This window comes from Maniola hyperantus, chromosome 26, assembly GCF_902806685.2.
Source record: "Maniola hyperantus chromosome 26, iAphHyp1.2, whole genome shotgun sequence".
Taxonomy (NCBI): Eukaryota; Metazoa; Arthropoda; class Insecta; order Lepidoptera; family Nymphalidae; genus Maniola; species Maniola hyperantus.
Genome location: NC_048561.1, coordinates 264,085 through 291,749, shown reverse-complemented (window position 1 = coordinate 291,749; position 27,665 = coordinate 264,085). Strand labels below are relative to the sequence as shown.

At 39.3% G+C, this 27,665-nt stretch overlaps 1 protein-coding gene across 1 annotated transcript; it reads right to left on the bottom strand.

Moving 5' to 3' along the window:
* Positions 1–846: 846 nt before the first annotated feature.
* Positions 847–27,665, bottom strand: LOC117994044 (putative leucine-rich repeat-containing protein DDB_G0290503). Its single transcript, XM_034981918.2, has 10 exons — positions 27,377–27,665; positions 25,153–25,237; positions 10,038–10,120; positions 8,466–8,594; positions 6,644–7,724; positions 4,868–4,995; positions 3,481–4,263; positions 2,702–2,845; positions 1,671–1,811; positions 847–1,079 (listed from the first exon to the last, which is right to left on the bottom strand). Exons 2-10 carry the CDS (start codon positions 25,212–25,214, stop codon positions 952–954), a joined length of 2,679 nt encoding a protein of 892 aa, XP_034837809.1. The 5' UTR covers positions 25,215–25,237; positions 27,377–27,665; the 3' UTR covers positions 847–951.

Sequence of the window (27,665 nt, the reverse complement as noted above, 5' to 3'; positions counted from 1 at the left end):
TTAAAACTTTATTTACAGTCTATAACACGCACTACATACAATAAGGCACTGCCTATTTATTTGATAAAATCTTAATCCTTAGATATACAAAACACGTAAATTACTAACATAAGGAAAATGTTATTTTACGAGTAACTACCTTATACTCGCGACTTCGTTCGCGTGGACTACACAAATTTTGAACCCCTATTTAACCCCCTTAGGGGTTGAATTTTCAAAAATCCTTGCTTAGCGGATGCCTACGTCATAATAGCTATCTGCATGCCAAATTTCAGCCCGATCCGTCCTGTAGTTTGAGCTGTGCGTTGATAGATCAGTCAGTCAGTCAGTCACCTTTTCCTTTTATATATATAGATTTAGATTAATACATTCAATAAATGAAAATAAAATGCAATTGTGATTTATTGGAACAGTACCTACCTACCTAGTTATTTAGTTTAGGTACCTTAGATATGAAAGCACTCGTAAATTTAATCTTATCTATCACCTATCTATGAATCAACAATTTTCTAAATAACCTACTGCCTTAGTTGATATTTTTATCACCGAAAATATTATATCGTTTCTAACTATTTAACATTATCAGGCTTTTTTCACTATTTTGTAACGACTATTACTATATGTAAGAGCTTCCTAGACGCTCAAGCAGGTAGATTTTCGCTTGAGCCGCTTGAAGTTTGAGTCAAGCATTTACGTAATTGAGGCGATTTTATATTTTTGCTTGATGTGACGTTCCCACAGCTTCCGAGATAAGAGAAGTTTATTTGTTAGTTTCACTAAAATGTTTGTGATTATATCCTATCTACTTTGATCAATGGTTTGTAATTTTAATATTTTTTTTGACAATTTTGTAATTTTCACCAGATTATTGTCTTAATTTTTGTCAGTTTCACCAGATTTTTGCACCTTATCACCAGATTAATGTAATTTTCACCAGTCGTCTCTCCATCGTCACTGTGTGTTCAAGGCCGTCTCCATGAGAGTCATCAGTTCCTGGTAGAGCAGGCACTCCCTGCTGGAGGGCTTGCAGATCTCCCGGTGGTCCACATCCACGCCGTTCAGGGATCCTATCCCAGGATCTGGAATTAAAGGAATCATTTAAAGTAGGTATAATGAGAAAGAGTAAGAGCGTGAAAATACGGATATAAAAAATATCTACGTCGGTTCTATGACTTCGGAACGTATTGTCACGGACTCGGATCGGATGAGTACGAACCGCCCTAAAAACTTACCGGATCATAAAGTCCTCGAAGGAAAGGCCAAAAAATGTTGTCGGGTTTATCTTTGCAGTAAATTGTCAGTAATATCTCCATTTGAGAACTACCTCCTTTTTGGAAGTCGGTTAAAAATATGTCAGTGGCTCAAGGATAATAATTTTCACGTTCAGTCACACTTGTTACACACGCAATATAAAGCTGTGACTCAACGCGAAAATAAAATTCCTCTTGAGTCAGTGTTACTCAACGGGAATTTTTTCCACGTTAAGTCACACTGTTACTCACGGGGGTGTGACTCAACCCCCAAAATTAGGTTGGTAGGATATTATCTTTTATTATGAGTTACTCCCGTTGAGTCACACCCCCGTGACTAACACTGTGACTCAATGGGATTTTTTTAAAAATTGTTTTCCCGTTGAGTCACACCTACATATTGCATGTGTAAGAGTTTACCTGCGGAGTCCACACTGACGATGCGTAGGTAGAGGACGGACATCAAGGTGCGGCAAGTCTCCACCAGACTCCTCACGGCCGGCCGAGTGGGAGCCGTGGCCGCCGACCAGCTCTGTTGTAGTGATAGCACTAGCGGGCAATCTGCGGGCAAACGAAAAGGTGACTGACTGACTGACTGATGTATCAACGCATAGCTCAAAGTACTAGACGGATTGGACTGAAATTTGGCACGCAGTTAGCTATTATGACGTAAGCATCCGCTAAGAACGGATTTTTGAAAATTCAACCCTTAAGGGGGTGAATTAGGAGGTTGAAAGTGTAGGCATAAGCTAGTTTTGTTATAAAGGCGCACATTATAATGCTAGAGTGTGTCTGTCTGTCTGTTTCCTTTTCACGGTCCATCCGTTTGATCGGGTTTGACGAAATTAGGGACAGAGAACGTTCCCACGAAAAAATCTAAAGTTAAAAAACCTAAAAAGTCACGTGCACGTCACGTGCGTCATCGGATTTTTTAATACTTATATGTATTTGTAGTAAAATACGTAGGTATTTCTCATTATTTAACACTAGCTGATGCCCGCGACTTCGTCCGCGGGGAATTAGGTTTTTTAAAATCACGTGGGAACTCTTTGATTTTCCGGGAGCCTATGTACCCTGCCCTGCCCTGCCCTGGGATGCAAGCTATCGCTGTACCAAATTTCGACAAAATCGGTTGAACGGATGGGCCGTGAAAGGTTAGCAGACAGACAGACACACTTTCGCATTTATAATATTAGTATGGATTAATGTAAAATTGCAGGAATTTTTGCATGTTAATTTATGAGAAATCAATTTTTAGTAGGTAATCCTACACAAATGTTAAACACAGAATATCTTATGGAAATTGGTGTCTGTTAGTCTGTCTATCTGTTTGTTATAGCCATTTTATTTATTTTGAAAGGGGTTACAAACCTGTCGGAAATATCTGCGCTAGCTGGAATGCGCTAGCTCGTTTTCGCCTATCCAGATACTTCCGACGGGTTGTACATTACCTTTACATATCTCCATGAGTTCGATACTCCTTGCGGTGATGGGGGTCTTGATATCGGCAAGAGGCGACCCCCTGTGCGGCACCGAGTAGAACATGAACCCCGCACTTTTCCGCCACAGGCTCGCACGCTTTAACAGTTGCGTCTCTGGAATTTTAAAACACAGGTTTGAAGCCTGATTCGCTGATGTTGTTGCGTTTTGCGTTTGCTGTTGTTGTGACTGACTGACTGACTGATCTATCAACGCACAGATCAAACTACTGGACGGATCTGGCTGAAATTGGAAGCTGAAAGGATATTTGAAAATTTTAATAATTTTAATAATTTTAAAAGTTTTTAATAATTTTATTCAAATCCCGATGTCCCCGTTAAACGGAATAGACAACGGGGACAACGGGATAAGTTTTTAATAATTTTATTCAAATCCCGATGTCCCCGTTAACGGGGATATGGCTAACGGGGACAACGGGACTACATGACTCAGAAGGGGGTGAAATAGGGGTTTGAAATTTGTGTAGTCCATGCGGACGAAGTCGCGAGCATAAGCTAGTCTCTCTCAATAAACCCACACTAAAAAAGAGTAGGTATTTTAATATAACTCATAGATAAAGCTGACCCCCAATTGTGTAAGAAAAACGTATTCATCGTTAAATCGTAATTGTCAACAAATTCTACGAGGATTGGTCGTGAAAAAATTTAAACAGCGAATCAACCAATCAAATGACAGAATTTATTGATGAATACGTTTTTCTTACTAGTTGGAAAAAAAATACAATAGTTACCATTTATATTTAGAAGCGGTTCCTTTTCTTCTTCATCATCGACATCAGTAACGAAATTAGGAATGTTTCTATTTTTATCACATTTTTCATTATCATGACCATTATTGTCATCCAAAGCAAACTCATTTGCAATTCCTGTTCTATTATTCATTAAAATATAATCAAAACTTTCACTATTTACTATTCCTTTTTTATTGTCTACATCTCTAGTTATATTATCATTAAAAGGATTATCAATTTCATTTAAATTTACATCATTAATATCTACAGCTTCATTTCTTTGATCGTTTAATTCATGTAATTTAACATCAGTATATTCGATACCACTAGCTTGATATGTTTGATTATTTACTGATTTATTTAGTTCATTTACTCGATCATTAATTTCATTTGTTTCTTTTGAATTAACATCAGTATTTATCATCATTTCGTCTACCTTTTTGTCAAAATACTGCTTTTCTATATCTTTAATAGCTATATCATTTACTTTACCATTAATTTCATTTAAATTTACATCCCTATGTACATTTTCATTAATTTTGTCTCTCCATTCATCGATATCATCATTCATCGGTTCATTTATTTCATTTATTGGATCATTAAATTCATTTGATTCATTTAAATTCTCATCAGTGTTGCCATTGATATTGTCTGTCTGTTGGTCTCTACAGTGATTTATTTCGTTATCATTTCTGCTTTCAGTTGTGTTTTGTTCGTTTGCTGGTTCGCTTGTATCTCCTTTAGTTTGATTCTGCTTTGTAAGTTTAAGATTGGCTTCGTATGCTGCAAATAATGTTGCTGTTATAACATTTAATATTAGCAATTTAGCACTGAATTCATACTTTTCTACTAATATTATAAATGCGGAAGCGTGTCTGTTTGTCTGTTACATTTTGAAGGCTCGTTCATACAGCCGATTTTGTCGAAATTTGATGTAGAGTTAGCTTTACATCCCTGTGACTTTCATCTCGGAAATCAAAGAGGTGGTTCCACAGAGTTTTTAAGCTCCACTCATTCAATCAATTTTAACAAAAAGTACAGCAATAGCTTCCCTTCCGGAGACAGACATAGAGTCTACTTTTACCCCATAAAATCGAAGTGTAAACACAAGATCTTTAATAAAAGCTAAATAATCATAAATCACTACAATCATTAAGAGCGGCCGTCGAGTTTCTTGCTGGTTCTTCTCGATCGGGAAGACATTCCAAGGCAGCAGTGGTTGAAGCATTTGACAATTCAAAAGTATTGAAAAATTGGATTTGCATAAAAATATTTCTAGATAAACCTACAAGAAGTGAAGTCCCTACAAGAGACCTATGTCTAGCAGTGGACGTCTATCGGTTGATAATGATGATGATGATGATTTCTATACTATTCGCTTACTTACCCTCGCAATACATCTTCTTAATAAAGAGTCCCCCCTTGGAATGCCCCACCCATATAATGGGTCTTTCCCCCACTCCTAGATCTAGCAACTGTGACATCATCTGTTCCGCTCGCTCGTGCAGACACAGCCTAAAATGTAATTTCAAAAAAATAAGTACAGTTGGTATCACGTAAAAGGAACTCTTAACCTTGACATTAAACCTGCGCAGTGGGTGATTTATCGATATATTTGGTAGTACGAAATAAGGCGCGATAGCGTATGTCTCCTGTGCTGCCTGTTGGTTTATCAGCCAACCTGTCGCTTCTCGCACTGTAGGAAACTATATTGCGAAGACATACGCCCCTCCAATGACATCCTGAGTTCTTACATGACGTCACTGTATTTGAATTCCAAAAAAATTTTTTTTTTCAATGTTTTTTAAATATAATCTTAAATATATAAAAGGAAAAGGTGACTGACTGACTGACTGACTGACTGACTGACTGACTGATCTATCAACACACAGCTCAAACTACTGGACGGATCGGGCTGAAATTTGGTATGCAGATAGCTATTATGACGTAGGCGTCCGCTAAGAAAGGATTTTTGAAAATTCAACCCCTAAGGGGGTGAAATAGGGTTTTGAAATTTGTGTAGTCCACGCGGACGAAGTCGCGAGCATTAGCTAGTTGATGTATTTGAATTCCAAAAATTTTTTTTTTTCAATGTTTCTTAAATAATATAATTAAATAAAAAATAAAACTAACTAGTTAATAAAATTAAACAAAATTGATTGCAAGGTTTAAAAGTACTTAGTCATATTCTTTTTATAGGAAAATTGTGAAAAAGGAGGAGGAGGAGGAAGACCTAGAGGTCTGTGGATAGATGAAGTGGACATGATGGGTTTTAGGGGTATGGAACTGGAAGAAGCTCCATCTGACCAGCCCCGATGGCAAAAATTGCTGAACCAAGCCAAGGACAACCTAGGGCTGTAGTGCTTTAATTTAAAATTTAAAATAACTTTATTGTTAATAGATTTACAGAGAGTAAGAATACAGGATACACTTAAAAAACAAAGGGCGACCTTATCACTAAAGTGATATCTTCCAGGCAACCCATACTTAAGAACTTATAGAACTGTAAGACGGGGAGTAGCAATGTAGCTATAAATATAATATATATATAAATATATATAGGTATATATAAACACATACACTCTAATAGGTACATACTATAAAATTGTTGATAATGTAAAGTGCTTTGTTGATAATGATGAGTCGGCTTCCTCGGTACGTACTAAGAAGGCTGAAAATCTTTTGAAAATAATAATTTCTCTTACATATAATATCTGTCACCGGCTGTACTCACGTGTTTAGTCGACGTTAGCCCGACTAGTTTCGAACCCATCCGGGGTCCTTGTTCAAGGGAGTCAGTTCGCGCACGCGTCGCGGTTGAGACTGCGAGCTGCGCGTGCCGCTGTCCGTAGAGCCCGTTGTGAGGGTGGCTGAGGAACTGACTCACTTTTTTTTTTTTTTTTTTAATAGATATAGCAAGCAAACGAGCAGGCGGGTCACCTGATGTTAAGTGATTTCCGCCGCCCATGAACATTTGCAGCACCAGAGGAGCCGCCGATGCGTTGCCGGCCTTTTAGGAATTTGTTGGTCCCTTGAAAAAGGACCCCGGATGGGTTCCATACTAGTCGGGCTAACGTCGACTAAATACGTGACAGCCTACAGTGACAGATATTATATGTAATGGAAATCACTCACGATAGTTTAAACGCTAAATTTCTCTTACCTTTTACTTTCTTTAACCCACAGCGGTCTCCACAAATAGGGGTCACTGGTATAATTAATAGAGATCACCCTAGCACCAGGATAGTCCATCCTGATCCAGTCTTTAGGCCAGCAGGGTGAATAGCAATCGTCACAAATACACCCACACCCTGGCTCACACTTCACTTCACACTTGCAATCACTCGCTTTCACTTCTCTTTCACTTTCACTTTCACTTTTCACTTTCACGCTATTCTCAAACCAATCCTTGACGAATTGCGCTTGAGTTTTATAGCTTCCTATATCATCGTCATCCAAAAGCGTGTTGTTGTAAAATTTTTCTGTTATGAGTAAGTTTTCTTTGGGTAATATCTTTTGTAAATTATCATATAGATTAGAACTTATTTCTCTGTTTATTAAGTCTTCATCTGTATAATCTTTCTGTACATTAATATCTTTTATAGTATCGTATAAACTAGTGTTCGCTTTAGAATCATTAATTTCTTCATCTATACACTTAGTTATATCGCTTGTATACTCTTGGAGATTAGAAGATGGTAGTCTAACTTCCAAATCTTTAATTTTGTCATATAATTCATTTTTTCTATCAATGAATCCATAATTTCTTAAATTATTGTCACTAGATTTATCATTTCTAGCGATATTGCAGTCAGTTTTTCGAATAGCATTGTCATCTTTTAAGTCTTTTTGCCTTGTTATAGTAACAATTTTAATTTTATCATAATCTTCATTTATTTCACCAGTTTCATCTACCCAGCACTGTTCAATTCTATTATTAGTGTCACTTTTTGTATATTTATCATTTATTTCATAACTTTTATCATTAATTTCATTTTTATTATCTAACTTATCATGTTTATTATCATTACAGGTTCTACCATTGGTGTTATTATCATTTGGTTGACTTATTTCATCCCTTTCTTCACATGATACATTATTTTTGTTATCACTACAGCAATTGGTTAGTCCGTCTGTACATTGGCAGGTGGGTATGGAGTGTGGTCGTCGTAAAGATGTCTTGTTTGGTTGTTTATCATATTTTGTGTGCCACTCGCCCTGTCGCCATGTGTTTCCTAAGGAACCTGTAAAAATAGGACGTTTAAGATTTTACATAATTACTAACTGATCCTCCGTGACTTCGCTTAGTGGAATTTTTTTAAATGGGGGTTTGGGTAGAATTTCCAAAAATTCTTGATTTTTAACCGAAAATTGAATTATTTTTCATGGATATAACCTCAAAAATGAAGGGCTTTCATACAAACTTTCAGGGGTAGAATTTTCAAAATTCACTAAGGAATCTAACGTCACAGATTCTCATGCAATGCGCATAATCTATAACCCGTGGCTCTACCGCGGTTGTTTGACAGCTACAATGTCACGATCGCAATCATCTCTGATTGGTTAATGCTCGCTCACTATTGGCCACAATGCACTGTTGCAACAAGAATCGCACAAATTCAGCCAATCAGAACAATTGAGATTGTAATAATGATTGATGCAGGTTTTAGACAATCGCCCTACAGTTTAAGGCTTATGACGTATTGTAACATAACAATGAAATCGCGTGGGAATTTATAGTAACTCAGGTAACTGAAGCCGTAGGTCTACGTGTACTGCAGAAGTAGATCGAAAGTCAAGGTTATGTAGAGTTACATGTGTCTTGGATTAAAGGGTTAAAAGGCTTCCCTGCTGAAGGGGGGGGGAGGCGAAGCTACCCCTTGGGGGTCACCCCCTAGCGCTCGAAGAAATAATTTGAGAGGGGGCCTCAGCGAGCGATGGCGGAAGAGCTATGAGTTTCTCCATGGTAGTACGAGCCCACTCACCGTACAGGCCGTGGACGAAGATCACATCAAGGGTATGGTCTTCAGGAGTGTGCAGAACCTCGCAGTCGACGCGCGGCTCGGGGTGCAGGTGCGAGTAGCTCGCTGGACGGTACTTTGTCTGTTTTGGCGCTGGAAACACATAGAAGAAATTTATTTTCTCCTACTGACAAATCAAGATGGCAATGAAAATGAAAATGAAAATGAATGAAAATGAAAATGAAAATCTTTTTCCTACTCTTTCTTTTTTAATTCAAAGTACCAATTTGAATAATATAAATGTCTCGTAATAATGCGCTAGCCCAATATTAAATTAATAATATTCAAGTTAAAAAAAAAAGAAAAAAAGCAGACTTAAAATTAATAATAGTAGGTACTTATGTATATACATACAGAAAAACTTATCACTAAAAAATTTATATTTACAAAAAATATACGCCGTCCAAATGGTCTTTTTTATTCGTATAAACTTTTACAAGTGCTTACGAATAGTCGGATGCATCTACCACTGGTTCGGAATGCCTTTCCTGCCGAGAAGAACCAGCAAGAAACTCGGCGGTTGCTCTTTTCAAATATTTGATATAGGTACAAGATCCAAGATCTAATCGGGGGGAACGCCCCGCACACCCGCACAGCCCCCGCGCTTAGCCGGTGCGGGCGAGCGCGGGTGACGTGCGAGCTTGCGGGGCGTCCTCCCGCCTCATACCTTGATCACATGAGTAGATAATTATCATCTCGACTGATCGCAGGCAAACAAGGCATGTGCCTAGGGGCGCGAGATTACGAAGGGGCGCGTCCGATCATTTATAGAGTTGGGTTCTATACAAAATCTTGGACAGCCTCTTCTTTAATATAGCAAAGTGTGAAGTCTTCATTCGTTCACCTAGTATTACCACCAACGACCAGCTTTGCAATTATAGTACGTGACAAGTCGAGATGGCAATCGAGGAGGAAACGCCCCCATACCCACACAGCGCTAAACAGGTGCGAATCGTGGGGTAACATGCGTGTGGGCGGGGCGTCTCCCCGCTTCATACCCCGATTGCCATCTCTACATGTTACGGACTATATACGATTCATCGTTCTTTCGAAGTTAATTAGTATTTTTTTAAATATGGCTGCTAGAGGGGCGCCTATGCCGCCTCTGCCGGCAATGGATGATGTTCTAGGTAGGTTTATGTTACCTTTGACTTTTTTTTTTTCTTCTCTTTATTTGGAAGCTTAGTCACTTAGTGACTATGTCGCTTCGTAAGGTAAACAATAAACACAAAATCACCAAAATCTTACCCTCTAATCTTAAAATAATTTTTAACTAGCTTATATAATAACTTGGCCTGATCACTCGCAGGGAAAGAAAGAAAGGTAACACAATTAAAAATATTTAAATTAGAATCCAAAATATTACACAAACTTAACCTGAATGATTCATTCCGAACACACTCCAGCAACACATGGTATATATCTTCAATTACTCCACATGTGAAGCAATTGGGAGATTCTGTTTTTTTTAATAAAAAAAAAAAAAAAAAAAAAAATAAGGAAAGCAAATTTGTTCGTTGGAATGTGTCCAGATACCTTTGACTTGTGGGATCGGCGCAGTGATCAGTCGGTGCAGGATGACAGTGGCAGTTCTCCAGAACGACGACATGCACCAACGACTGGAACAGAACAAAACCTGAACTTGCGAGCTTGGCGAGATATCATTTGCTACCTTCTTTATCTTATATGACGGAGGAACCGACACCGAAGTGTTTTTAAAAATAATGATGTCAGCATTGCTGACATCATTCGCTTCACTATTATCATCACTCTGCATGGTAACAGTATTCAAACTATAATTTCTTCAAAATAATTCTTTTATTGAACATTTCTATAAAGTAACAGCGTAACAATAATAAGAGCTCTGTACTGTTCGGCTGCTCAAGCCGTAATGAGGCGCGCGGCAATAAACACTCGTATTTATAGCAAAATCGAGAGGGGATGAATCAGATAATGAATGTAACGAAAATCATTTCAATTAATTGTTTAACTTGCTGCGCACCTATTTACAACAAATAATTAATCATTTTAACTTAACTGAATAATTATAATTTAACTTTAACTTTAATTTAAAACAATCAAAACCGTAACTTTTGATTTGGAAAACTTAATTGATATTGTCACTATTATTTAAATCATTGTAATTATTTTAAGAGTTACACATCATCAAATAACTCGAGTTTAATATGATGTTGCGCCGATACGGCCGTTCTGACCGGCGGTGCGTGCTCTGCACCAGCCGCGTGTAAAACGTTTCTCTTGATGGTTCTTGAAGTTCATCTAGAACAAAGAAATATTTTCTTTTGAGATTGGTATCTGTGTACCGTTTTTATTAAATAATATGACAGTGATTGATTTCGTATAGTTTGTATTGTGGCGTACACTGTGGTACTATGTTGTACACTGTGGTACTTTATTTTTTTGCGTACACTGTGGTACTTTATTTTTTTGCGTACACTGTGGTACTTTATTTTTTTGCGTACACTGTGGTACTTTATTTTTTTTGCGTACTCTGTGGTACTTTGTTGTAGCGTACTCTGTGGTACTTTGTTGTAGCGTACTCTGTGGTACTTTGTTGTTGCGTACTCTGTGGTACTTTGTTGTAGTGATTTATGATGTGATGAAGTTTTAGTAATTAAAATATAAACATACATACTTTTTAATTTGTAGGTTCTTGGGGTTGTTGCTCGGCCATGCTGGCTCGTGACGTAGATGGTGTAGGCCCATCGGTTGATGCTGGGAGTTCATTTTCCGCCGATACGGTTATTTGGTCTCCAGGTTGAGGTGCCCGACGGAGTTGGTCATGAGCGACTTTTCTTGGACGCCCTGAACCAACCACCTTTTTTACTAGATAGCGATCATTGTCTAGAATTCTTGTTATCTCGTATGGCTTGCTGAATTTAAGATCCAATGAAGTTTGATTTCGAGGATTATTTTTTATGAGCACATAATCACCACGTTGGAAATGATGGATTGTAGCTTTTCTCGAATTGAAGCGTTGTCTGTCCTGTTCTGCATTTTGTGACATCTTTTGTTGCACGTGACTAGTGAGTGCTTCAATATCAATAGTCTGCTCGTCAATATTTACGAGACTGAGTAGCTCTGGAGGAGCACAGTGCCTGCGCTGAGTAAGTAGAGTAAGTGGAGCCACTCCTGTCACACGATGGGGAGTGCAGTTTATTGCTAGCTGCAGTTCTTCAAGCATTGTGTGCCATTCTTCCGTTTCATAGTTCTTGATCATGGTAAGAGTATTTTTTAGCGTAGCTACGACGCGTTCTACTTGTCCATTCGCTCGGCTGACTCCTGGTGCTATAGTATGAATGTCTATTCCAACCCGGTCGCAGTAGGTCTTGAATTCACCTAGGAACTCTCTTCCACCGTCTACTATGATTTGGACTGGAGTGCCGAATAGGTGAACTGTGCGTTTCAGGGCAGCCAACGTACTGTGTGGATTCTTATTAGTTGCGTAATAAAATAGTACGTATTTTGTAAAAGCATCTATGGTGACAATCACATACTGTTGGTCTTCAGATGTTCCCATTCTGCCCGTTATATCCATATGTATAACTTGAAAGGCTGTAGTTGGTTTCTGAATCGGATGCATTTGAGCTTGTACGGCACCAGATGGTCCTTTGGATGTTCTGCAGACCACGCAGTTGTCAACGAATTTTCGGACATTCGTGCTCATTTTGTCGAACCAGTAACTGTCCATGATTTTCTGCAACGTCTTTTCCCAGCCAGGGTGTTTTAAAGCAGTGTGGAATGAGTTTATTAAACTCCACTGAAAAGACCTCGGAACCACTGTGCAGAGTTTTTGTCCGAAAGCTGGGTCTTGTACAACGCGCTTGAGAACATTATTTTCTAGCACATAGCCATTACTTGGAATGTTATTACTCATACCATCCATTATAGCTCGTAGTGTTTCGTCGCGTCGTTGTTCAACTTTCAGCCAGTCGAGATCTCTGGTCATCATATTGACTGTGAGCTCAACCGGGTTCCTGCTAAAGTAGTCAGCATGTTGAAGCTGTTGACCCTTGCGGTATTCTACCTCGAAGTCATAGTTTTGTAGAAATGCCCACCAGCGATGGATTCTAGGAAGCAAGTCCTTTTTGTGTTTGGACGCCTTTAGCGCATTACAGTCTGTGATAACTGTAAACTTGCGTCCATAAAGATATTGTCGGAAATGTTTTATTGCTCGGACCACTGCCAAGGTCTCTAATTCATAAGAGTGGTAGCGGCTTTCAGTTTCAGTTGTCCTCATGCTCATGAAAGCAACTGCATGTTGTCGTCCTGCAATGACTTGCACCAGTACTGCTCCAAATCCCAGGCTACTTGCATCTGTGTATAATTGAATTGGCGCCTCTTCTTGAAACAGTGTAAGTACTGGAGTTGATGTTAAGCACTGAATTACCTTCTCTCTTGCTTTCTCGTGACGTTCGTTCCATTCCCATTTAGCTCCTGGTTTGGTTAACTCGTATAGTGGTACCAGTATGCGTGAAAAGTCTGGTATGAACTTTCTGAAGTAGCCCGCCAATCCACAGAACTGCCTGACTTGTCTGGGTGTCGTTGGTACTGGTGCTTTCACTAGAGCATCTATTTTCCGTGGGCTTGGTCGGACTTGTCCATTTGATACCACGTTGCCTAAATATTCGATTGAGCGTTTAAAAAAACTGCATTTATCAGCATTAATGGAGAAGCCAGCATCCTGTAAGGCTATGAGAATACGTTCAATATTTGATAGTCCTTCTGTGATGTCTTCGCATTTGCTTAATACGTCGTCAACATAGACTTGAGCTGCATTGCCTAGTAACGGACTCAGAGCCCTGTTGATGCATCGTTGATAGACTGAACATGCGTTGCTCAATCCAAATGGCATAGTCATATACTCGTACAATCCATCTGGTGTGACGAAAGCTGTCTTTTCAATTGATGACTCTGCAATCGGTATTTGATGAAAACCTGCAGCCATGTCAAAGGTTGTGAAGAATTGTCCTTTGGCCAATTGATCGATTTGGTCTGATATTAGCGGCAGTGGATAGTGGTCCCGTAAAGTATTAGAATTGAGCTCTCTGAAATCCACGCACATACGATCATCACCATTTTTCTTCTTTACCAAGATGATGGGACTGGAGTATGGAGACTTGCTTTCGCGAACAATCCCATGTTCCATCAACTCCTTCACAATTGTACGCACTTTTTCTCGTTCGATTGGACTTAGCCTATATGGCCGTCGTTCTACATATTTGTCTGGATTCTTCAAACGAATTTCTAGTTCACCGGTTTTGACCCGAGTTGTTGGGTACCCTCTGATAAATAGATGCTGATATTTGTTCAGAAGCATGCGTAATTTTGCGATATCTTCTTCATTCGTAAGGTCCGAATCCAGCTTATCGAAGATTGGGTTTTTATTTTGAACATGATTGATATTCTGCTGACGTGTTAATCTGGTTCCGTCCGAAGTGATCATCATAGTAAGGTTTGTATTATTTATTAAGTTCATACCCACTAGGATATCTGTAGTCATCTCATAGTCTGCTACTATGTGAAACTGTAGTTCAACATTGATGTCATCAATCATTCCAACTGTAACTAGTGTAGTTATTGAAAGTACAGGAAATTGTCCGATCCCCTTTAAGTAATTTGCTGTTTGTATCCTTTTTCCTGGTAACTGAGCTGCTACTGATTCTCGTATTAGTGAGCACTCTGCGCCGCTATCAAAAATTGCCTGAAAAGTCTTCATTCCAATCTTCACCTGAATCGGGGCTAATTTAGATCCAGCAATAAAATTTACGTTTGATGTCAATGCACGTTCGCGTTTAAAACATGTTTCAAAAGTATGCCCCGGAATTTTGCAAAATGAACAGGTTGTCGTTTTATTGTTCTGGTTGGAGCTTACTTCCTTATTATTGGTTTTCGTTTTTGTCTCGTTTGTTTGTTCAGGTTTTGATTCCGACATCCTGTAGTAACATTCGCTAGTAGTGTGATTGCTTCTTTTACAGATACGACATGACGAACTCGATGAAGTTGCATTCGAAAAACGTGGTCGCTTATTGGCACTTGTATTATTTGAATTCGGATGAGAACGCTTCATCGTTCTTATTGATGATGCAACGGATATCAGTTCTGGCACAGTTGTGGCTCTTGTATTCAACAGCTCGATCCTAAGTCTTTCGTCATTCACACATCCAATCACTGCTTCAACTGCGTCTTCATTTGATAGTTTGTCTTTGGTGATCCTTCTCCATAAGACCCAAGCTCGTGATAAGAACTCGGAAATATCCTTTGAAGAGTCGTAAACATGTTCTCTAAATCGAACTATGTCTCTAGAATAGCGGTTTTCTGGCTCGAACGTCGTGATTAGATTATTGCGTAGTTCAGCCCATGTTGCTGTGGTAACCATCCAATCGTCAACCCACATTTTCGCTCTTCCTTTTAGGAGGCTGCCAACCTTCATGCGTATATCAAAATCTTTAAGGTTGTATGTTTCGATGGCTTTGTCGATGTGTTGACACCACTCGCGTACTCCCACATTAGTGTCGGGATCGAATGATGGTAGGTAAATGTCGGTAATACGCACTTTGGTTTCCGCTGGTGTACTTAGGCGTTCCGACATTTGCTGCATTACTTGCATCATCTGCATCATTAATTGTGGTGGTATGCTGGTAATTGGCGTGTTGACCAGGGATGATTGCGATATTTCTTGCTGCGACGAAGTTCCAGCATTGCCAGTGGTATTCAATGCATGATGCAGTTCCATTCGTGTTGTAGCATCAGGCTGTTGTTGAGCGGAAGTGGCATGTGATCCCACTTCTGATGACGGAGGAACCGACACCGAAGTGTTTTTAAAAATAATGATGTCAGCATTGCTGACATCATTCGCTTCACTATTATCATCACTCTGCATGGTAACAGTATTCAAACTATAATTTCTTCAAAATAATTCTTTTATTGAACATTTCTATAAAGTAACAGCGTAACAATAATAAGAGCTCTGTACTGTTCGGCTGCTCAAGCCGTAATGAGGCGCGCGGCAATAAACACTCGTATTTATAGCAAAATCGAGAGGGGATGAATCAGATAATGAATGTAACGAAAATCATTTCAATTAATTGTTTAACTTGCTGCGCACCTATTTACAACAAATAATTAATCATTTTAACTTAACTGAATAATTATAATTTAACTTTAACTTTAATTTAAAACAATCAAAACCGTAACTTTTGATTTGGAAAACTTAATTGATATTGTCACTATTATTTAAATCATTGTAATTATTTTAAGAGTTACACATCATCAAATAACTCGAGTTTAATATGATGTTGCGCCGATATATATATATATAAAAGGAAAAGGTGACTGACTGACTGACTGACTGATCTTCTTATATATATATATATTTATATATATATATATATATATAAAAGGAAAAGGTGACTGACTGACTGACTGACTGACTGACTGATCTATCAACGCACAGCTCAAACTACTGGAGGGATCGGGCTGAAATTCGGCATGCAGATAGCTATTATGACGTAGGCATCCGCTAAGAAAGGATTTTTGAAAATTCAACCCCTAAGGGGGTGAAATAGGGGTTTGAAATTTGTGTAGTCCACGCGGACGAAGTCGCGAGCATAGGCTAGTAAATAATAAATAAATAAACGTTTATTTCAGACCATTCATAGATCCATAGATTGTTAGTATGTTAGTTACAGTTTTTCCTTAAAAGGTAAGTTAGTATATTGTAGCCAGTAAAAAATCTCGAAGAAAACCTCACAAAGTTTAGCGATAAGGCCGCCTTTGCATGCTACATCTATTAGAATAAGATCCTGTATTGTGTTTTTTCAATGTTTACTTTGTGTTGTGTGCAATAAAGTGTCAATAAATAAAAATAAAATAAAAAAAGTTTGAATTTGTTATGCAAGGCCATTTCGACCTGGCGCCTATACAGGGTGTTACCAGAACGCTAGCAAAAACGAAGACAGGTGACTACTTACTGATAAGATCATCATGATCAACCCATCACCGGCTCACTACAGAGCACGGGTCTCCTCTCAGAGTGAGAAGGGTTTTGGCCATAGTCTACGCTGGCCATGTGCGGATTGGTAGACTTCACACACCTTTGAGAACATTATCGAGAACTCTCAGGCATGCAGGTTTCCTCACGATGTTTTCCTTCACCGTTAAAGCATGTGATATTTAATTAATTAAAACTGATAAGATACCACAGCAAAAAACGCGAATAAATAAATAAATAAATCCTGGATTTTCAACAGTTCACAATATATCGCAAATGAAACATCTGTCTGACGCTAGAGGTCAAAGAACGTTCCCTAAATAGGCCATTCGGAGTTAATGCCGCGTCGTAGGTGGGTCATTGACACAAGTTTTGCATGATTTACATTGCGGGTTTAAAAAATACTAAATCACTAAAACTACAAAATAACGTAAAATGGTTATTGGTATTGGATTGTGTTTAGGTAGTATAACAATAACGCTAAGTTTTTGCTAGTGTTCTGATTTTTTTTTTTATTCAGGTACAAGTTAGCCCTTGATTGCAATCTCACCTGGTGGTAAGTGACGATGCAGTCTAAGATCGAAGCGGGCTAACCTGGAAGGGGTATGGCAGTTTTTAGTAAACCCATGCCCCTTTGGTTTCTACACGGCATCGTACCGGAACGCTAAATCGCTTGGCGGCACGGCTTTGCCGGTAGGGTGGTAACTAGCTACGGCCAAAGCTTCCCACCAGACCAGACCAGAAATTTAGAAATTATAAAATTCCTAATCCCTGCCAGGAATCGAACCCGGGACCTCCCGCTAATAAGACCACAGCGCTTACCACTGCGCCAGGGAGGTTACACCCTGTATAGTACGCATATGCACTCAGGCGTAAAGCAAGTGTCATGTAACATGTAGGTACCCACTGCATGGTGTATCTGTTAGCTCTTGTGGGTTTTCTAGACCTTGACAATGATCTAGAATTCTAGACATTCTATTGTTGTTGTAAATATATATTAGATAGGAGTTATATATACTTATTTTTTATTTTTTTATAGTGTTTTACCTGGGATCCTTATGTTTTACCTGGGATCCTTATGTTTTATCTGGGATCCTTATGTTTTACCTGGGATCCTTATGTTTTACCTGGGATCCTTATGTTTTATCTGGGATCCTTATGTTTTACCTGGGATCCTTATGTTTTACCTGGGATCCTTATGTTTTATCTGGGATCCTTATGTTTTACCTGGGATCCTTATGTTTTACCTGGGATCCTTATGTTTTATCTGGGATCCTTATGTTTTACCTGGGATCCTTATGTTTTACCTGGGATCCTTATGGTTTACCTGGGATCCTTATGTTTTACCTGGGATCCTTATGTTTTACCTGGGATCCTTATGTTTTTCTTTTTACATTATGATATTTTATGTAATAGGTTAACATACTTAGGTGTTATCCATACTTCCATACTAATATTATAAATACGAAAGTGTGTCTGTCTGTCTGCTAGCTTTTTACGGCTCAGTTCAACCGATTTTGACGAAATTTGGTACAGAGTTAGCTTATATCCCGGGGAAGGACATAGGCTACTTTTCATCCCGGAAAATTGATGAGTTCCCGCGGGATTTTTTAAAACCTAAATCCACACGTAGGAAGTCGCGGGAATCAGCTAGTAATTTTATATTTTAGCTACTAGATTTTAATAGAGATAGCGAGCAAACGAGCAGGCGGGTCACGTGATGTTAAGTGATTACCGCCGCCCATGAACATTTGCAGTACCAGAGAACCACCAATGCGTTACCGGCCTTTCAGGAATTTGTTGGTCCGCTCCTTGAATAACCCCATGTTGTAATCTAATAGGAACACCTACTTAGATGATGCTCGCGACTTCGTCCACGTGACAGGATTTTTAGAATCCCGTGGGAACTCTTTGATTTTCCGGGACAAAAAGTAGCCTATATCCTTCCCCGGGATGGAAGCTATCGCTGTACCAAAGTTCGTCAAAATCGGTAGAATGGATGAGCCGTGAAAGGCTAGCAGACAGACACACTTTTGCATTTATGATATTAGTATGGATATAGACGTTGGGGTCCCAAGGTACTGGAATGGCGACCTCGTACCGGAAGGCGCAGCGTCGGAAGACCCCTCACTCAGTGGCGTGCAGGTCATAAAAGCATAAATGCACTGCTTACCCCTGCATATTTTTCATTATGACCTGCCAGTAAATAGGTTCCTACCTAACTAATGCTTACCCTGGCTTCAAACACTGTGCACGCCACTGCCCTCACTAGTATGAATTGTATTTAGAATCGAGATTTCCAAATGTGTATGTTCACATGTTAGACAAAGTCAAAGTCAAAGTCAAATGATTTGTTCAGAATAGGTAATAAATTACTCTTATTGATGGTCTGGTATGGTGTTAGATTTGTAAGATATAGTGGTGATAATTATTACGCAAACTTAAAACTAAAGCTACGAGAGTTTACGAGGGACGTTTCTATACAATCAGAGCGTAGCTCACAATCGCTATATATGTATTTCGCAAGCGGCTGCGGGTCACATGTTGACCTCTGCGCTTTGTTCCCGGTGACCGATAACAATGCCTAGTAGCTGTGTGTCATATACCTATCTACCTACTTAAAGTAAATCAATCCATGTCCTAGCACAGACTACGGTCTATTTGGGCTGCAAACTGCCAACACCAGTCTCGGCTTTTTGTCTAGTGCTTTGGTCTGGAAGTGTGGTGTGAATTATTCGCTTTTTTTTTGTCTAAATAAAAAAAAAAAAAAAAAAAAAAAATGTTTGAGCTATGTCAGTACTCTAGTTCTCCTACGGATCTCCTCATGTCTGATTTGATCACGTAGAGAAACTCCGCACATAGCTCTCTCCATCGCCCGCTGGCGCTGAGTGACTCGAGTTCTCTTATAAGCCCTAATTGCAACCATGGCTGTCTATATAATATACAGGAAATTTAAAAAAAATCAGAAATTACGTCTCCGGCAAAAGGTCTCATTATGAGATACTAAGGGTTGCGAATATGAGATAGTCATCATCATCATCATCATCAACCAATAGACGTGCACTGCTGGACATAGGTCTCTTGTAAGCTCCAAATTTTTCGTAAGTCCGTTTAGTCGCACGGTAGCGCGCTCCGGTCAGTGGTCACCCATACCGCGCACTTTGGCTGCGCTCAACGCGCTGCTGAAGGAGTCCCCTCGCTGTGACATATTTGCTGACAAATGGGCTGACCTCATGGGTCAGATCTTGCACTTTTGTGAAAATTTATAATTTTGCTTTTTAAAATTTATAATTTTAACAATTTTTGTAAGTATGTTTATGTTAGTTTGTACTCGTAGTTTAATTAGTGTAATTGGCTTTATGGCCGTTCTAATTAATTAATAAATAAATAATAATAATAATAATAGTAAGGACTTCCACACGCCACAGTCTTGCGCCGCTTGGATCCAGCGGCTCCCTGCGACTCGTCCGATATCGTCCGTCCACATAGTGAGGGGTCTTCCAACGCTACGTCTTCCGTCAAATAAAATTTAATATGAGATATCGACCTCGCTTCTTGATAGGCAATAAAGAGTTGAGTGCTGGCTCCTAAAGAGGAGCAGCCGCTACAAAACAATATCCTACACCTAATTTGCTAAAAGTCCTCGGACTGATCGCAAATCACAAAATTAAAAAAAAAAAAAAAAAAAAAATGAGATATCTCATATTAAATTTTATTTAGTTTGATTACCTATATGTGTGTATTGTGTGTATTGTGTGTATACGGTACACGTGCACCCACGGAAGCGCTTGTACAAAGATAATTTGCATGATTGTAGTCCCGTGTCACGTGTGTAGTACATTGTTGATATGAACGTGTTCCAAGCGACACAGATACTAAGTACCTACAGTCATCATCATGATCGACCTCCTCTCACAGTGGCGAGATATCATTTGCCACCTTCTTTATGTAGCCAGTAAAAAATCTCGAAGAAAACCTCACTAAGTTTGAATTTGTCATGCAAGGCCATTTCGACCTGGCGCTTATACAGGGTGTAACCAGAACGCTAGCAAAAACGAAGACAGCTGACTACTTACTGATAAGATCATCATGATCAACCCATCACCGGCTCACTACAGAGCACGGATCTCCTCTCAGAGTGAGAAGGGTTTTGGCCATAGTCTACCACGCTGGCCATGTGCGGATTGGCAGACTTCACACACCTTTGAGAACATTATAGAGAACTCTCAGGCATGCAGGTTTCCTCACGATATTTTCCTGTACAACTCCGAAAAGTTAGAGGTGCGTGCCCGGGATCGAACCCTCGACCTCCGATTAGAAGGCGGACGTCCAAACCACTAGGCTATCATAGTTTTTCTTTACAGTAGGTACGCGGTAGAAAATAATGTACGTCGACCTTTAGGAGATAGCGGTTTTGTAGAGCGTTGTCTCTATCGTTGAGAACGACAAAACGTCATATAGGTATGAGGGACAGAGACAACGCTCTACAAAGCCGAAATTTACTTCTAAAGGCCGATGTACAGTACTTTACATGATCTAATTGATAACCTCATTTCGAAGTCGGTGAAAAAATAAATGGTGTCGATTTCAGAACACAAAGGCAAAAAGTCACACAAGTTTACAGAAATAAAGATCTATTTTAAAATTGAAGATTTCGTCTCATTCCATGTGCTGCAGCATCCGCGGTTTTAGGCCTTGGTCAGATAAAACGCGTGACGGCTGAACACCTAACATTAAGCACCTGCCGTTTCTTTACGATATCAAATCTGAAATGAGGAGATCCAAAAGGAGAACCAGAGTAATCGATATAGCTCAGCGGGTTGCGAAGCTGAAGTGGCAATGGGCAGGGCACATATACCTATCTTAGATTAAGGATTATTCATAGTTAGAAAAGCAGATAGACGTTGATGGAGTCCCAAGGTGCTGGAATGGCAACCTCTCTCGCTCCAAGCTCCAAGCCGCTGGATGGCGGCGGCGCAAGACATGTATCGATTGATGAATTAATGAAGTTGTGAGTGAAGTCAGCGGGAGGCCCAAAACGTCTCTTAGAAAATAATAAAAATAGAAATATTTTATTAAAATAAACTTTTACAAGTAGATATTTAAGTACTTTTGAATCGTCAAATTATGCATCTACCATTGGTTCGGAATGCCTTTCCTACCGAGAAGAACCAGTAAGAAAACATCCGCCTCCTAATCGGAGGTCGGGAGTTCATTCCCGGGCTCGCACCTCTTACTTTTCGGAGTAAGTATATTACTTGCTTTATCGGTGAAGTAAAACATCGTGAGGAAACTTGCATGCCTGAGAGTTCTCCATAGTGTTCTCAAATGTGTGTCAAGTCTGCCAATCCGCACTTGGGCTGCTCATGGTGGACTATGGTCAAACCCCTCTCATTTTGAGAGGAGACTTGTGCTCTGTAGTGAGCCGGCGATAGGTTGAGCATGATGGTAATGCATTGCTGGAAATTGGCTATTTTCCTACTTTTGAATTTGATAAATATTATTATTTTATTATAAACTAGGATAAAAATAATGGCATACGCTGAAAAAAATATCCAACAAAGATTTACAAAGTTATAGGCATTTTAATTTTGGAGTGGGAGGGTCTTCTATTCCTTTCTCGCAAAACGAAAATTTGTATGAAACCGCACGAAGCTACTATGGCATTAGTAAGGTGTGACGTCAAAATGCTATATCGCTATCTCTGTCTAATCAGAAATATTTATATGCTTATAACTTTTTTGTTATTTGATCGATTTAATTAGTTTTTCAGTTTACGTCATTATTTTTATCCTAGTTTATAATAAAGTAATAAAAAAATTGGAGTCAAATACCCAATTGGGGTAGTAAAGGTCGTGTAGGACAAGTTTCTGTCTCGCTTTGTGTTTGGCCAGGCCCTCAGAAGGTTGGCGGCATGCCATGTCAATGTCACGGGGTCATCGAACCAAGATGGCGGCGACGTGCGCTAATTAAGACGAGTTATCATTCAATGAGAACGTTATCTGTTATGCATGAGATAACAGATAACAACAAATAGGTAGATGGGCTAATCGTTTTGGACGCGGCAACGCGCAACGTGGTAATCTCGTAATACATCTAAATCATCATCATCATCATCATGATCAACCCATTACCCGCCCACTACTGAGCACGGGTCTCCTCTCAGAATTAGTAGGGTCATCAAGGAAGGAATACAACTAAATACCTATAATAAAAAGAAAAGGTGACTGACTGACTGATCTATCAACGCACAGCTCAAATTACTGGACGGATTGGGCTGAAATTTGGCATGCAGATAATTATCATGACGTGACATGTCGTAATCATTTTTTTAATTCAAATTTTTCGGGGGTTTATCTTTAAAAACCTAGAATGCCATCATGGGGCCGGCATTCTAGTTCCCTAATCTATCCGAACACACACTTAACTTATTTTATACTTAACTAGCTTATGCTCGCGACTTCGTCCACGTGGACTACACAAATTTCAAACCCCTACTTCACCCCCTTAGGAGTTGAATTTTCGAAAATCCTTTCTTAGCGGAAGCCTACGTCATAATAGCTCTCTGCATGCCAAATTTCAGCCCGATCGGTCCAGTAGTTTGAGCTATGCGTTGATAGATCAGTCAGTCAGTCATCACCTTTTCCTTTTATATATTTAGACTAGCTTATGCTCGCGACTTCGTCCGCGTGGACTACAAAAATTTCAAAACCCTATTTCACCCCCTTAGGAGTTGAATTTTCGAAAATCCTTTCTTAGCGGATGCCTACGTCATAATAGCTACCTGCATGCCAAATTTTAGCCCGATCGGTCCAGTAGTTTGAGCTGTGCGTTGATAGATCAGTCAGTCAGTCATCACCTCTTCCTTTTATATATTTAGACTAGCTTATGCTCGCGACTTCGTCCGCGTGGACTACAAAAATTTCAAAACCCTATTTCACCCCCTTAGGAGTTGAATTTTCGAAAATCCTTTCTTAGCGGATGCCTACGTCATAATAGCTATCTGCATGCCAAATTTCAGCCCGATCCGTCCAGTAGTTTGAGCTGTGTGTTGATAGATCAGTCAGTCAGTCAGTCACCTTTTCCTTTTATATATTTATTAGATTGACTACTAACTTATTCCTGCGACTTCGTCTGCGTGGACTACACAAGTGTAGTGTAGTGTATTTTACCCCTGATAGTCCGGGGTAAACATATAGGGTAGGGTTACTACCCCTCCCTATATGTCAAGCATGACCATCAGCTATTATATATTCTGTGCTATCAGTTACAGTGGTGATAGCACAGCTCAAACTTCTGTTTGAGCTGTGCTTTGATTATATATCGATGAAGCTTTGACAGACCAGTCAGTTAGTCACCCTTTCCTTGTATTTAGAGTACTTATCTTCATTTAAAATCAAAAAGCATCTTGGCTGCATAGGTATAAAATATTTATTAGTCAACCGGCAACTGACTGGCAGGAGATTACATAAGAAATGAGTTTGACACGGATTGAGCACCCGATCTGTTATGTGCAAGATAACTGCGTGATTTGACTCCAAGGTCGAAATACTTACGTTTTTAGGGTTCCGTACCTCCAAGGGAAAAAAGGGATCCTTATAGGATCAATTCGTTGTCTGAGGAAACCCGCATGCCTGAGAGTTCTCCATAATGTTCTCAAAGGTGTGTGAAATCTGCCAATCCGCACTTGGCCGGCGTGGTGCACTATGGCCAAACCCTTCTCAGTCTGAAAGGAGATGTTCTGTAGTGATCCGGTTATGGGTTAACCCCAACCCAACGGCACGGCACGCTAAGCCTCCGCTGTTTGTCTGTCTGTCTATCAGCGGAGTGTATCTCGTGAACCGTAGAGAGTAAAAATTTTCACAGAATGTGAAATAATAAAAATTTTAAAATAGCCGCCATGAAAATTAAAAACAAAATTAACAGTGTTATTTCTCGTAAGGGTACGGAACCCCTCGTGGGCGAGTCCGACTTACTCGCGACGGATTTTTTGGGTTCCTTTATACGTCTTATACTCTGTGGAAAGTGTGACCGCAGATTTTATTATGACTCTGTGCTACTGACCGCCTGACCTTCTGCAAAATTACTTAGATTTTATAATATAATTTGACCATCATAGTTATGTCATAAATACTAATTACCTACATATATTATGCTTATTTCCATAGTGTTATGTCTTATGGCGGTGTTCCCTTTAGATTACAACATGGGGTTATTCAAGGGGCGGACCAACAAACTCCTAAAAGGCCGGCAACGCATCGGCGGTTCCTCTGGTGCTCCAAATGTTCATGGGCGGCGGTAATCACTTAACATCAGGTGCTTTCACGTTTGCTATCTCTATTTAAAAAAAAAATGGAATCCTAATATGGGGTAAAGCGGCAGATATTGGGAGAATTTTTGTATTACAAAAAAGGGCAATACCCACGCCCAAGGACATGAAGACCTTAAGAAAGAGGTAGCGGATTTGTAGAGCATTGTCTCTCTCGTTGAGACCGACAAACGTCACATAGGTATGAGTGATAGAGACAACGCTCTACAAAGCCAAAATGGCCGATATGTACATAACTTTCTGCCGCGTAGGTATATATGCGTACTCTTGAGGTAGAATTCTCTGTGACTAGTTATAAACAAACTTACACGAGCGCCAACAAGTAGGGGTGCTTGAGGCCATCTTGGAATGTGACGTCAGAGGTCGCCATCTTGAAAAGTTACATCGTACCACCTGCAACAATAATGCAAATATCTAAACTTAAAAAATGTTACAACTCGGTCCAGAAACCTCGAATAAATCGTTTTACATAGATACCTACATTTTAAAAAAACCGGGCCGAATCGAGAACCACCTCTTTTTTGGAAGTCGGTTAAAAATAAAACGGTCACAGGACAGTTTCTTTAACGTATAGTACGCGTCGGGTCGAGATGGCAATCGAGGTATGCGGGGGAATGCCCTGCATACCCGCACGTCACCCGCGCTCGCCCGCACCGGGTTAGCGCGGAGGCTGTGCGGGTGTGCTGTGCGTCACTATGATAATGTCAGGACTCTACCACTGATTTGGAAAGCAAATTGTACTGAGAAGAGTCGGCAAAAAACTCAGTAGGTACTTAGTGGCTTTTTAGGGTTCCGTACCTCAAAAGTTAAAACGGAACCCTTATAGGATCACTTTGTTGTCTGTCTGTCTGTCTGTCAAGAAACCTACAGGGTACTTCCCGTTGACCTAGAATCATGAAATTTGACACTAAGGTAGGTCTTATAGCTGACATTCGGGGAAAAATCTGAAAACCGTGAATTTGTAGTTATAAATCACACAAAAAATATTAATTTGTGGTCATAAACTAATAATTAGTATTTTCAACTTTCGAAGTAAGATAACTATATCAAGTGGGGTATCATATGAAAGGTCTTCACCTGTACATTCTAAAACAGATTTTTATTTATTTTTATGCATCATAGTTTTTGAATTATCGTGCAAAATGTCGAAAAAATACGACTGTAGTACGGAACCCTCATTGCGCGAGCCTGACTCGCACTTTTTTTTAAATTTTACGCGGCCGTAAAATTTTATTTTTATTTTATTTTTATTTTTATTTTAAAGGCCGGTTTTTTAAAATGTTACGCGTTAGAAAATAATGTACATCGGCCTTTAGAATGACATTTCGGCTTTGTAGAGCGTTGTCTCTGACACTCATACATATGTGACGTTTTGTCAGTCTCAACGACAGAGACAATGCTCTACAAATCCGCTATCTCCTAATAAAGGTCGCCGTACATTACTTTCTGCCGCGTACTGTACTTCCATATTTTATCGTGTTACCGCCGCGCGCCGTTTGTGCCCAAGCCTTTAAAACCATTGTTATAAGATTTCTTAACCATATTGAATACAAATTAATCTAGTGGGTTCAAAAGTCAAATGTCCAGTGGCCCTACCGCGGTTGTTTGACAGCTACAATGTCACGATCGCAATCATCCCTGATTGGTTAATGCTCGCTCACTATTGGCCACAATGCATTGTTGCAACAAGAATCGCACAAATTCAGCCAATCAGAACAATTGAGATTGTAATAATGATTGATGCAGGTTTTAGACAATCGCCCTACTGGTTAAATTAAACGATCCTAATAAAATATAACTAGACTTACTTGACTATCTATCGTTCAACTAATCAACTCTTTTTAAAAATATTATAAAGAGGTAAAGTTTGTAAGTTTGTTTGTAGGGGGTAATCATTGCAACTACTGGTGTAGTCCTGTTGTCCCCGTTATCCGTATCCCCGTTAACGGGGACATCGGGATTTGAATTAAATTATTAAAAACTTATCCCGTTGTCCCCGTTGTCGTTTCTGTTTAACGGGGACAACAGTATTTGAATAAAATTACTGAAAATCTATCCCGTTGTCCCCGTTCTCTATTCCCCTTCAACGGGGACTGCGGTAAATGAATAAAATTGTTAAAAACTCTTTCCGTTGTTTCCGTACTCTGCCCCGATACTCTGAACCGATTTTGAAAATTCTTTCACCAGTAGAAAGCTACATTATTCCTGAGTGACATCCATATTCATACTAATATTATAAATGCGAAAGTGTCTGTCTGTCTGTCTGTTAGCTTTTCACGGCCCAACAGTTTAACCAGTTTTATACATCTACATAATATCACTATGTTAAAATCGGTTCAAGTAGAATCAAACTTTATAAATTACAAACAAACAAAGAAAATAATATTTTCTCTTCATAATAAGTCAGTAGGTATTGTTAGTATCTACGGTAATTAGATTATTTTCAAAATTGCCTCTACCGGGAATGGAACCCGTTACCTTTCAATTCTAAGACATGAATTCACAGTGACATGAATTAACTTAGTGACTTACCTTCACGCTATATCGGTCAAGCCAGCCATATTTAATTAATTTTATTTGAATTTCGAACAGATACTTAAATACTTCACAGTCAGATTAAACTCGGAGCCAATATAAAACAAATGCACAAAACAAAACTAATTAAAAACTATAATTTACACACGCTACTAATTAATAATCCACAATTTTTTATAATTAAAATTAATTATTGCTAAGAATACTATTATTTTATTAATTTTCCGAACAAAGAACTATTTTTTTTTTAATATACAAACGCAGCCGTTCGCTACGCGCTTTCCCG

Excerpts from the sequence above, each read along its gene's own strand:
- LOC117994044 (XM_034981918.2), bottom strand. The coding sequence starts at position 25,214 with ATGGCGACCTCTGACGTCACATTCCAAGATGGCCTCAAGCACCCCTAC. Across the intron at positions 7,725-8,465 it reads CTTCGTCCACGGCCTGTACG|GTTCCTTAGGAAACACATGG; the intron begins GTGAGTGGGCTC and ends CTATTTTTACAG. Across the intron at positions 4,264-4,867 it reads TAAGAAGATGTATTGCGAGG|CATACGAAGCCAATCTTAAA; the intron begins GTAAGTAAGCGA and ends CATTATTTGCAG.